The 13,164-nt window shown below is 40.2% G+C and overlaps 1 protein-coding gene across 1 annotated transcript; it reads right to left on the bottom strand.

The window, feature by feature from the left end:
• Window positions 1-4,207: 4,207 nt before the first annotated feature.
• sstr1.L (somatostatin receptor 1 L homeolog) lies at window positions 4,208-8,272 on the bottom strand. Its single transcript, XM_018231149.2, has one exon. It carries the CDS (start codon window positions 7,035-7,037, stop codon window positions 5,928-5,930), a length of 1,110 nt encoding a protein of 369 aa, XP_018086638.1. The 5' UTR covers window positions 7,038-8,272; the 3' UTR covers window positions 4,208-5,927.
• Between the last annotated feature and the right edge of the window lie 4,892 nt (window positions 8,273-13,164).

Raw genomic sequence — 13,164 nt, 5'->3', positions numbered from 1 at the left:
ATATCAGCTGAAAGCTCTGACGTACCTGAGCTGGTGGTTCTGTGTTTGCACAGAGATATAGGAGAATACTAATTCCCAACAGAAGTTAGTAAAGTGGGTTAGAAACTTAAAGGAACACTGTCATTACTTCTTTACATATTTTTGCGTTGGCTTTTTATAACGAGTACATCTCAAAAGTTTTGCCAAATAAAATTTTAATTTGATAAATCCGATCGTTCCTAAATTATTAGGTAAATCTACTGACCTTTTCAGAGAGTGGGTGGCCTTGATGGTTTATTCCATTTCTCCCATGCAGGTATTCACATCAGCCAAGTAATACAGGATCAGAAAACAGGGCTAGGGTTATGGTTAGAACATTGGGGACACCTGGCAGTGCAGGCTGGGGCCCAATTTGACAGGGTAACAAAAACACATAAATTCGGGAAGGTCAGAGTGCTGCCCTGCGGTTATTATGAAACAATATCTCCATTCTTACAACTGGAAGGCAGCAGGCTAGACATCTCTGGCCTTCACACTATAAACATAGTAACATAGTAAGTTAGGTTGAAAAACGACACACATCCATCAAGTTCAACCTTTTTTTTTTAACCTGCCTAACTGCTTGTTGTTCCAGAGCAAGACAAAAAACCTGAAATCTGAAGCCTCTCCAATTTGCCTCAAAGGAGGAAAAAATTCCTTCCTGACGCAGATTTACTAAAGGGTGAAGTGGCAAATGCTGGCGACCATTCGCCAGCGTTACCGCCTGCAGAGACATCGCCAATTTACTTTTAACGGGCGCAGGCGGCAATTCGCTAGCGAAAGAGATAGGCGCTATCGCTCATTCAAACTTTTTGGCCGGGTGACAATTCGCTCTGAAATGGACGTTACTCCGCTAATTCACTAAAATGCAGATTTCACCAAACTTGCCTTCCCCAGCTCAGACCAGACGAAGTGCACTGGAGTACATAGATCTTCCTAAATCTTATGCTACTTACATCAAATTCTGTGAGTGGAAAAAGCATCAAAGTTCAAAAAACCCTGGCGTAAATTCGCTAGCGAAGTGGACCTACTCTGGTGCTACTTCGCACCCTTACGCCAGGCGAAGTTGCGCTATGGTGAAGGGACGTAACTACGCTAATTCACTAACTTGCACATTTTACTGAACTTACCTCTTGCACCAGACTTGCCTTCGCCACCTAAGGCCAGGCGAAGTGCAGTAGAGTAGATAGGGCTTGCGTCAAAAAAAAATTGCTGGCATCTTACTTTTTTAAGGGTGGTAGGCAGAAAAAGATAGTAAATTTTTTTGGGGGTACCCTATTTCCCCCCTACATTTCCTAACATATGGCACCTAAACTATACAGTGGGCTCATGTGTAGGGGAAAATAACAACTCTATTTTATTTTATGAAGCTTTCCCAGGCTTGTGTAGTGTAATGTATTTGCTGCTACATATACGTCCATTGTACTTTAACTTTGCGCCGTATGCAAATTAGGTATTGCTATTGTAACTTCGCTTTGCTTGACGAATTAACGCTAGCGCAACTTCGCTACCTTTCGCCTCCCTGAGTGCAACTTCGGATTTTAGTGAATTAGCGGCGCCCTGGCGAAGTGTGCCGAAGTGTGGCGAAGTCAATGCTGGCGCAAATTCGAAGGTAAATCTTTCCATCATAAACATGCACCTTGAACCTCCATTTTTATGGTTCTGTTTACCTGAGTCTGTGATTGTGTTGATTAATTATATGTCCAGACAACCTGATGTAATCGTAGGCAAACTGAGGGAGCTGCAAATGCGCACATGGCTTGGTAGCAAGGCCGGTAACCACCAAACTGCACTGTTACTTTGCAGTATATTGGTATCTTTGAGGGAAAATATACCCTCTTCTTTTTTGAAATGAGCTCATTCAGTTGAGTTCATATAGAAAAGCTGCACAAACACTGAATCTGAATATGCAAAAATAAATACAAATATATATTTTTTTAACACAGACATGCCAATTACAAAGACTGAATGGAAACTATAATAATTGAACATACCATTTCCCCACATCCCTTAAAGGGATCCTGTCATCGGAAAACATGTTTTTTTCAAAACGCATCAGTTAATAGTGCTACTTCCGCAGAATTCTGCACTGAAATCCATTTCTCAAAAGAGCAAACAGATTTTTTTATATTCAATTTTGAAATCTGACATGGGGCTAGACATTTTGTCAATTTCCCAGCTGCCCCCAGTCATGTGACTTGTGCCTGCACTTTAGGAGAGAAATGCTTTCTGGCAGGCTGCTGTTTTTCCTTCTCAATGTAACTGAACGTGTCTCAGTGGGACATGGGTTTTTACTATTGAGTGCTGATCTTAGATCTACCAGGCAGCTGTTATCTTGTGTTAGGGAGCTGCTATCTGGTTACCTTCCCATTGTTCTTTTGTTTGGCTGCTGGGGGGAAAAAGGGAGGGGGTTGATATCACTCTAACTTGCAGTACAGCAGTAAAGAGTGACTGAAGTTTATCAGAGCACAAGTCACATGACTTGAGGCAGCTGGGAAATTGACAACATGTCTAGCCCCATGTCAGATTTGAATATAAAAAAATCTGTTTGCTCTTTTGGGAAATGGATTTCAGTGCAGAATTCTGCTGGAGTAGCACTATTAACTGATTCATTTTGAGAAAAAAATTTTTCCCCATGACAGTACCTTCCCTTGCTTCTTTATGAAGTGTTGCCTTTTCTCTCACCAAAGAAATAACACTTGGCAAATTTGCACCTGGGCAGCAGCCCATGGTGACCAATCAGATGTTTCTTCATTATTCTATCTGCAGCTGGCTGACAAATGTTAATCACTGACATGGGTTATCATCTAGGCACAAATTTGCATGGTGTTTATGTATGAGCCCCACTAAATGAGCCTAAGTGGGGTGGAAAACTGGTCCCAGGGAAAACAGACACTAGTACATACCTCCCAACTGTCCCGTTTTTCACAGGACAATCTCAATTTTGACAGCTTGGATTGTTACTAAAATGTCCCAAGTTTCTCTTTGATCTCTTGCACTGACACCAGAAAAAGATACAAAGTTTCTAAAACGTAATTGAACAAAAGGCTTTTGGGGCAGAGAGCGCAGAATACTCAGCACCTGCACGTAGATACATTTGTAACTATTTAAGCTAAGCAGGTCTCTTGGGATAACTGAGACTTACAACTTAAAGGGAAATTCACTTTAATTAGCAAAACTGACTAACACATAAAACATGGCCCTACACCTCCCAGAAATGTGTTCAAACTTTCCATAACCTGCCAAATTTTGTAAAATGGACATTGTATGTCAAAAAACTTTTTTTGCTGCGCTCAGCGCGGCAGAATTTTTTGTACCTCTTTCTGACTTTCATAGGGGGGTATTCATTATTACAGGTATGGGACCTTTTATCCAGAATGCTCAGGACCTGGGGTTTTCTGGATAACGGGTCTTTCTGTAATTTGGATCTTCGCACCTTAAGTCTACTAAAAAATCATGTAAAAATGTAATAAACCCAATAGGCTGGTTTTGCTTCCAATACGGATTAATTATATCTTATTTTGGATCAAGTAAAAGGTACTGTTTTATTATTACAGAGAAAAAGGCAATCATTATTTAAATGTTTTTATATTTGGATAAAATGGAGTCTATGGAGACAACCTTCCCATTATTCTGAGCTTTCTGGATAATGGGTTGCTGGATAACAGATCCTATACCTGTATTAGATGGACATAAACAGGATACTTTGCACTCTAATGAGCCCCCAAAGTCACTAAACAATGTACAAGTTGATGCTAAGGAATAAAATGATTTTGTGCTCTTCTATGAATATACTTCTATAAATAGTGTTGTTTAAGCACTATTTTGCATATATTTAATAGGAAAATTCTCAGCTCTCATTTATCATATGTTTATAGTGTGGGGCATGTTTAATATGTTCTTGTGGCAAGCTGACATAACAGGGCCAACTTCCATTAGCAGAACTCCCTTGCCAGCACCACATGGGAAACATTAAAAATCAAATTAGACATGAGTGGCAAAACTGCACATATTTAATCCTTTGGTAATCGACTAGTGTGTGCACCTGCTTTTTGTTTAGGGTGCAGTACACAGTACTAGTAGATAATAAATGCAGCTGTGACTTTACTCACAAGACTTACAAATAACCACACAAAAAATAAATGATGGACACGTTATATTAAAATCTTTGAAAAATGACAGCATAGTACAAAACACAAATACAGGGACTCGACATGGGAGACACACTTTGGGTATAAAGCACATTGCAGAGTATCCAAACAGATGGTGACGGCTCGATTCTGAAAATCATTGGGAAAGGAAACGCACTTAATATACTTAATCGGGACATAATGTTCATCACACCATAAACCTAAAAATATTCTGTTTGGAGAATGTCTGCAAAAGATAAAATATATAATTGTATATGATGGTAACAGACATATTAACTCTCCTGAGAGTTTGGTTTACTCCTCTCCCGGTCTACTACCTGGTTTTGGCCACCCCTTTTTAGCTCTGTCATCTGTTCTGACACCCGAATTAAAGTTACCCCCAGAATTGAAAAGGCCCTTAACCCTCTGAAAATGAACTTAGATACAAGTGGCATTTGGCAAAGCTGGGAGGGTGATCGGAGGTGTGACCAGGGGTGTAACAGGGTGGGGTTGGGGGAGTAAAGGAACACACACACAAAAGAAAAGAATGACAGTTTGCCATGTCTGTGATAATAAAACAAAAAACATATCTGGATAAAAAGAAGTGATTTTTCTATGAAACCCATAGCAGTGACTTTCTGTGCTTTACTTCACTTGTTCAACTATGGCTTATGTTAATGAAAGCATTCATTTGGCTCCAGAAAGCTCTGAAGGTTCCCTGTGGTTGACTTAGATCTATTAGACAAGACAGAGAAATGCAATTCTTCATCAATACAATGTTCATCATAATCTATGTTCATTTTGGAAAAAAGTAACATTATCAATTATATAAACATATCAAATAATGCTCTATCACCAATGTATTGTCGGTAAATGAACCAAAGCAGAGAACAGAGTTTGGGAACAGACAGAAATATATTAATTTTATTCAGTATACCCTCTGCAACATATAAAAAGCATTTAATACATGGGGATATAACTTGACTCCTAACCTCAAAATAATAATGCACACTTTGATCCACTGACAACATTTACCGTTAATTATACTACACATAGCATGTCATGGAGCGGAATCCAAGAGAGAATTGTGTGCATATGTTACATACACTGACCAAATTATTGGCAAGGCACCAGAATACTGAATACCCGAATATACAGAATACCAGAATTACTGGCACCAGAATAAGGCGCTGTACAGACTGATACATAATTACCCTATGCTGCTACATTCTGTACATTATGTACAAATGGGGGATTTGCCTGAAAAAGTGAAACAGATGTATACAATATTGGTCCTGATCATTAAATACAGCACAAAATGTACTTTTCTACATTTAGAAACATTTATTAACAGCATTTAGATCCCTATATATATATGGAGACATATTGGCTGGTGTGAGGAACCAAAATGAACTCCTACCTGCTCAGTATTTAGTAAAGTCTGAGGCAAAACTCTGCAAGCCAAGCATCTCACTGGGCCATTGGTGCAGTTCAGCCCTCAACTGACTCAGCTCTTTGTGGGTTATCTATGTAATTTGGTTGTTGGCTCAAGGGATAAATGTTCATATGAGCCTACCTGGACCAACCACTAAGATGGATCCACTGATCAAAATTTGGATCTCTGTGTATGACTAGATTTTGACCCTTGAAGGCTAGTAGCTGATAACTGTTATTGGTTACTGTATTGAGGGAAACGTTGCCCTTATTACTAAATCATTGCCAGTACATTGTGTTGTACTTAAAAGAAGACAGCAGTCCTTGAGTGTCCAGGTAAATGAATTAATGAGTTCTAGATGTACAAGTGCCATTGCTGTATATACCTCCCGTGGTCAACATGCCATTCTGCAGCTCCTCAGCACTATATGCTCTACTTTTCAAAGCAGTTGCATAATAATCCACCGGTTCCTCATTGGCATTCTCCATCCAGCTGAGGCAGAGCACCTTCTGGAAAGAGCGTTTAAAATTGTCTGAGAGAAATCCATACAGGAATGGATTGGCACAACTATTTGCATAACCAAGTGCAACTGACAGCTGGCTAACTGTAGTGTCACCTTTCCTTGCAAAAACTCCCACTAGCTGAACCACATAAAAGGGCATCCAACATACCACAAAAACAGTCACCACCACAGTCACCATAAGTGTGAGTTTACGTTCGGATCGACGCCTCTGTTGCCAACCAGCCTTGAGGGCTACTACTCTCATCTTTGTGATAATTAGAATATAGCAGAGACATATAGCAGCCATTGGTAGGAGAAAGCCCATCAAAAAAGTGTACAGCACGAATACAACCACCCAGCGTTGTGACGGTTCAGGCATTAACACATTACAAGCCACAGTGCCATCGCTGTTAGGTGCAGTGCTGGAGAAGACTACAATGGGGAGTATAATAAGGATTGAAAAGAGCCATACTCCAAGATTGACCATCTTGGCTACACTTGGCCGCCTGTATCGGGCAGAGCTGATAGGATGTACCACAGCTACATAGCGATCCAAACTGAGCACAGCAAGGCAGTAGACACTGGTGAACATGTTCATAGCATCCAAGCTGAGGACCAGCCTACACAGCAGAGACCCGAAAGGCCAATGACGGAGAAGGGTAGAAGTCACCAGAAAAGGGACACTGAGCATAAGGAGTTCATCAGCAATAGCAAGATTCAGAATGTAGATGTTGGTGGCAGTTTTCATTTTGGCATAGCGCAAGATAACATAGATCACCACCGTATTTCCACATAATCCTATGACACACACTAAGGAGTATACAAAAGAGATAAAGATGGCAATTCCAGGCGAGTCAGTAGAAGTGCCGTTGAGAGTGTTATTACCCCAAATAGACTCTGGCATGTTATCAAGTGGCCCCATTACGTTTGTGGAAGTATTATTAAGCAGCATGTTATATCTGCAGTTTCAGCCTTTCAGAACAGTTTAGTGAACTAATTTGTCATCTTCCAAAGCCTGGATCTCATAGCTGCTCACGTCGGTTGTCAGTATAAGGCTGGGAGTCATTTGTGCACAACATCCATAGATTAAAACTTACATCTGGCGTTGCTCTTTTCCAACAGTGCCGCTCAGTGTGACTTTACATGTGTCATTTGTCTTATCTTTTCCTTTTATGAGAAAGTCAGCTAAGAACGGCACCATGCCCCGTTTGATGTAGGGATGATCTAGTCATTATGGTGCGGAGTTAAAGCAAGACTCAAAATCCTTGCTCCATTTGGGAAAGAGAAAATCTGAGACGGGCAAATGTGTAGCTTTGCCAGAAGCACACAAGTCTCAGTTCATCCCTCCGTGGTCTTGATGCTCCAGAGCTGCAGGTTTCAGTGCCGTCAGTCCCTGGGTAAATAAAAGAAGAGGAGGAGTTGTGCTTGCCAGTGATTCACAGATCTGAACAGAAGAATCAGAAGCTATTATTAAAAGGATAAAGCTCCAAAAAGCATTGCTCCGTCTCCAGTGGCTGCAGAGTAAGACAAGGCAGTGTCAGGATGCTGCTGAAGGAGAGAAGAACTGGGAGGTCCTACTCCTTGTGAGTTGGGAGGGGAAGATCCTCCTCAATCAATATGTTGATCCATCCCCTTGGGACACTTAATTTGTCTGTCTTTACATTTAATGCTTTGTATTCATCCCACTTCTTTCACTATGAAAGACCTTATATGGTTTTATAGGCCTACCGGACAGAAAAAAAGTGGTGGGACACTCACTCCAATAGTTTTCAACTTGCCTCTGTCTCTTGTTTTGCTGTCAGCTGGCTTTTATCGGATGTTCCCTCTCTTCTCTGCATAATGATTTTTTTCTCATTAACATTTCCAGTTATCGATGTCATTGAGCTTGAACTGGGATAAGTGGGAATCCTGACACAATAATGTGAGCAATGTATTCTGCACCTGGAGCGAGAGATATGAACAATTGATATCTGACGTAAAGGAGATTTTACTGGGATATTTCCAGGTCCCACAGTTAACCCGTTGTGTCAGGGTCAGTTTTAGGGTAGGGCAGAAACAAAACGTGTGCCCTGGGCTGCCAGCCTCAGTGAGGGGCCCCTTAGGGGAGGAAGATGATAGCTACAAGAACAAGTATGGGATCTGTTATCTGGAAACCAGTCATCCAAATAGCACCCAATTTAATGAAATAATTCACATTTCTTTGATCCCCACTAAGATTTAATTAATCCTTATTGGAGGCAAAACAATCCTATTGGGTTTATTTAATGTTTAAATTAACTTTTAGTAGACTTAGGGGCAGTGGCATTACTCGATATTTCTGGGCCCCACAGCAAATTATTTTTTAGGCCCCCAAAATGTCTAGAGGTTGACCTATTTATTGAAATTGTATATGAATAAGGCCTCATGGGCCCCCTATACCTCCATGGCCCCCCTGCAGCCGCAAGGTCTGCTTCCTCTGTAGTTACGGCCCTGCTTAGGAGGTTACTTATCAATAGTTGAATTGTGTTTTTCCAGAAAAATAGTAGTTTCAGTAAAAACTCTGATTTTTCAGGATAAAAAAAACTCAACATTTTCAACATTTATTATGCCCTGAAGCTTCAAAAAGCTTGAATCCGAAAATACTCCAGCTAAAACTCCAAATTTATGTAGAAGTCAATGGCAGAGGTCCCTTGAACCATTTGCAGATTTTCATTTTTTTGGTGGTTTGTACTCAATAACTCAAGCTATTTGAGTTTTTTTTCCGATAACTTGATCAATTCAAGTATTTGAGTTTTTCCACCCGATTGAATTAATTAATTGAAGTTTTTCATAAATAAGCAAACATTCGAGTTGTGAGTTTATTTGATGTAGAATAAGCCTCAAAAACTCGACCTTGGATAAAGAACCTCCTTATTGTAAGGAAATCCAAATTAAGGAAAGACCCCTTGTCTGGAAAACCCCAGGTCCTGAGCATTCTAGATCATAGGGCCCATACCTGTACAAAAACACTTCTGAAATTCTGTAATGATTATTAGATATTTTCAGTATATAAATCAGAGATATTACTGCCAGAGGGGGTGCTCCAGTCCTCCTGACGCTTCTTCTCTATGAAAACAAATTGCTACTCCACTTGTTGGTTAGGAAGAAATCATTGCTTGGGGCAGGCTTGTACAATGAATAGTTTGCTGACATTTAACAGAATGAAAACTAAGTAAAATAATATTTTAGTAGGACAGGCACAATGGCATCTTATGCACAGAAAAAATTCACACAATTGTGCTTGCGCTTTGAAGTAAATTGGCTGCAAATTGACTTCGGGGAGCACGGCAGGCTATCAGGGTCTTCGGTGGAGAGTAGGGCCCGAGACATTCTAAAGTTAGCCACGGCTTTCCCTACCTTTCAAGAAGGGCAGGACAGCATTGATGCCTTTCTAGAGACATTTGAGATTATGTGCAGGGCCCACAAAATCACAGAAGAGGATTGGCCTGGTATCCTGTCTGGCAAACTAACAGGAAGGGCCAGCGCCACATTCAGGGCCTTGTCCGATGAACAAAGACTGGACTATGAGGAGATCAAGCAAGTCTTTCCTGCAACTCCCTTCCCAGCATGCACAACCACTTCCTCCTGACCTCTCTAAGCAAACAGCTTCCTGCCCATGTGACCTCCCAGCCCCACCCCTTCAGGCCTGCAGCTTCCAGCATTATCAGAGCTCTTGGCACAGCCCATTTTTGGCCACACCTCCTAATTACCATGTTCATTTTACAAAATTTGGCAGGTTTTGAAACTTTCCCCAAGAGACCTGTTATCTTTTATTGTTACAATTACTTATTTGCTTATCTTAAAATTGATACAAAGTATCTTATCTGCTGCTGTGGCTGTTCTGGGCTCTCTGCCAAAAGCCAATTAAGTTAGAAACTTTGTTTCTTTTTCTGGCTGCTCAGTGCAGAGAAAAACGTGACTTCCCAGTACAAATAAGGGACAGCAGGTTGAGATGTCAAAAGAGGGACTGTCCCTCGAAAAACGGGACAGTTGGAAGGTATGGGTGGGGGTAGTTCCAGGGCTTCCCAGCATCATTGAAACACTTTCATGCAATTTATCTGAACAAACTCGCAGACACAATGAGGGCACAATACACAAACAAAATGAAGATAATTCATCATCTTGGAAATGCCAAAACCTTTCATATTCCCCAAGTGAAGTGTTTATATAAAACATCAGGCTTTAGAACTGCTGGTGCTTAAAAGAGATTACTGTGCTGAACGATTGCTGCATTGCTAGAAATAAATGTGGATTACAGTTAAAATAGTTTACAAAGTGTATTAATTAGAATGCGGTGCTCGCTTCTTGCCAGCCACTGAGAATTGCAGTAAGACTGCTGTAAGTCACAAAACACAAATTTACATCTCATTTGGTCCCAGCTATCATTATTACAGAACTGCAAATGAAATGTGCTCTGTGATGAAAAGGCAGCCAGTGTAATTGCCATGTTTCTCTCATTTCTGAGAATTTAGTGTGCCTGAAGGACGCAAGGTGGCAGTACGTCAACAGATGGAGATTTACCTTCTGCCTTACCTGATGATAAAGCTTTTGGCTGCAAGAAGATTAAGCTGTTTTTTGTTTGCTAAATTCGAAGAAGATTGAAAGCTCAAGGCTTTCCCCCTTAACCCAGAACTGAATGTGAAGAAGCTGAAGACTTTTATAGGCTTTTTGTCCTCAACAAAGAATTATTTCCTCATATGATTCTGCAAAATGTTTTTGTACTTGAATTGTCTCTGTCTAATTCTACATCGCTAAATGTATTTCCCAAAATCAGTAGATAGGTGTCTTTGGAAGACAAAGTTTGTGTAGAAAGGTAATCTTATGATAGTTACAAGAATGGAACACAGGTTTCCTGAAAATGTTTGAGCTCCAGCTTTGTTGTCCAACATTTTGTCATGCCCCATTGCTTAGAGATGTATTGCATGGTTGCCAGTGTATTTCATCTGTTAAATTAAAGGGATGTCCAAGGCAGTAAATTATCACTGACCTCAATTCTAACACCAGTTGGTGTTCAGACTGGGCCTTCCATTTGCTACTCTGGGCATCCCTGCGACCAGATCTACAGTGTGGAAAATTCATGATTAGAAGTTCCAGAAATATATGTAAAAATTGAAATATATGATGGGCAGAGTTTGGGAGAAGGGGCAGAAAGTTTTTTTTGTTGGAACCCTGGAATTACTGCAACTAAGGTTCCCTAGCATCAATAGGCACACTTGTGAATTATTCATCAAAGTAGGCTCTATCAAGCACATGGAAGTACAAGAAGCATGTTTAGCGCAAGTTCCTTTTATGAATGGAGCCCATATATGCACAAATTTGCCTACATTTTTGCAGAATTTGTGAATGAGCATTCACATCCTGTATACTGACTTGTGAATTGTTCCGTAAATATTCCAAATTTATATATGAGAGCTCAGAGTTCCAAAAAATGGATACATTGCCTTGCTGCAGATAATCATTTATATGATTAATAGAACTTTTTTTCATTTGCGATTACTTGGAAAAGAGAACTAGACCTATATTGTATGGAATGATTCAATGGCATAGACTAAACTGGGTTATGCAGAAAAGGCGGTCTGTAAAATCAGCAGGAAAACCTATTTTTGCTTTTTAAAGGCTCCCAGAAGAATAACAGGGGAAATGCTGAGATGCTGCTGAAGAGCTTTTCAAAGAGTCTGTCAAGCAGGCAGGGATATAAAAGCACAGGCTGAGTTGTTGGAACAAATGCAGGCTCTCACCAACAGATAAAAGAGTAACTGTCGTGCACAGTCACATCCATTAGGTTCTTCTCTAGGTACATTATCAGTTATTATTATTTAATGCCAAAATCCACTTTTTTACTTTTTTGAAAAGGGGACCATGACAGGACATGCAAATATTGCTGGTACCGTACCCCTTAGTAAAAGTGCAATTAATACTGTTTATTTGACATGTGCTGTGGATAAAGCACCAAGTTCTTTGAAAGCCTGATGTTTGGTTTAACCACAGTGATCAAAGCACCTTTTAACTCAGACAGCATATTTATATTCATGGCAACTGGAAATGACACATTTCTCACTTGGAATCCACTCTGTTAGCCATAGGCCTTAGTTTCACTATTTTTTCTACTCTCTCAGTAATGCAATGCCTCTTAACTTTACTCCAAAGCTTCTGAGCTTTAACGCACGGCCTCATGTTTCCATATCTATCCTCCTTTGAAATATTCTACTCTGTTCAGGCTGCATAATTATTTCTTCTACAGTAAGTCTACTGTATATTCCTTTGTATTCCTTTACTTTTATATTACATATATCTTTTTCTGAAAAAAAAAAAGATTCTGTTTCTTCATTGATATGAAATTGACACTCTAGCTTCATTCCATGTATATTTATGTTTCTTTCCATTATCTTTATGGAGATGCTTATTGCTAAGTTATTGCTAAGCATGTACTTTGCTCCCTAATGCCAGGCTAATTTGCGCTCTGGCGAATGGACGTAACTACGCAAATTCACTAAGATGGGGATTTTACTGAACGTTATCTCTTGCGCCAGACTTGCCTTCGCCACCTCAGACCAGGCGAAGTGCAATAGATTAGATAGGACTTCATCAAAAAATAGTTGAAAATTTTTCTAAGTCCCAAAAACGCTAGCGTCTTTTCTTTTTTCTGAGTGATAAGCTGCAAAAGATTGTACATTTTTTTTGGGGTAACTGGCTTCCCCCCTACATTCCCTAACATATGGCACATAAACTATACAGTGGGCTCATGTGTAGGGCAATATAACAACTTTATTTTATTTTATTAAGGTTTCCTGGGCTTGTGTAGTGTAATGTATTTGCTGCAACATATACGTCCATTGAACTTTAACTTCCCGCAGTATGCAAATTAGGCAACGCTAGCGCAACTTTGTTTCCCTTGGCGCAGTGACGCTAGCGCAACTTCGCCAGCATTCGGCACCCTGGATGCAACTTTGGATTTTAGTGAATTAGCGTTGTCTTGGCAACTCTATGCCTGGTGAAGTGTTGCGCTGTGAGTGAAGCCAACGCTGGCAAATTTTCGGAGGTTAGTGAATTTGCCCCCTGGT

The sequence above is a fragment of the Xenopus laevis genome, chromosome 8L (assembly GCF_017654675.1).
Source record: "Xenopus laevis strain J_2021 chromosome 8L, Xenopus_laevis_v10.1, whole genome shotgun sequence".
In the NCBI taxonomy this organism is placed as follows: Eukaryota; Metazoa; Chordata; class Amphibia; order Anura; family Pipidae; genus Xenopus; species Xenopus laevis.
The sequence above is the reverse complement of the archived record's forward strand: the minus strand, read 5'-3'. Positions and strand labels throughout refer to the sequence as shown.

What these genes read in the sequence shown, in the direction of transcription:
- sstr1.L (XM_018231149.2), bottom strand. Translation starts at nt 7,037, where the DNA reads ATGCTGCTTAATAATACTTCCACAAACGTAATGGGGCCACTTGATAAC.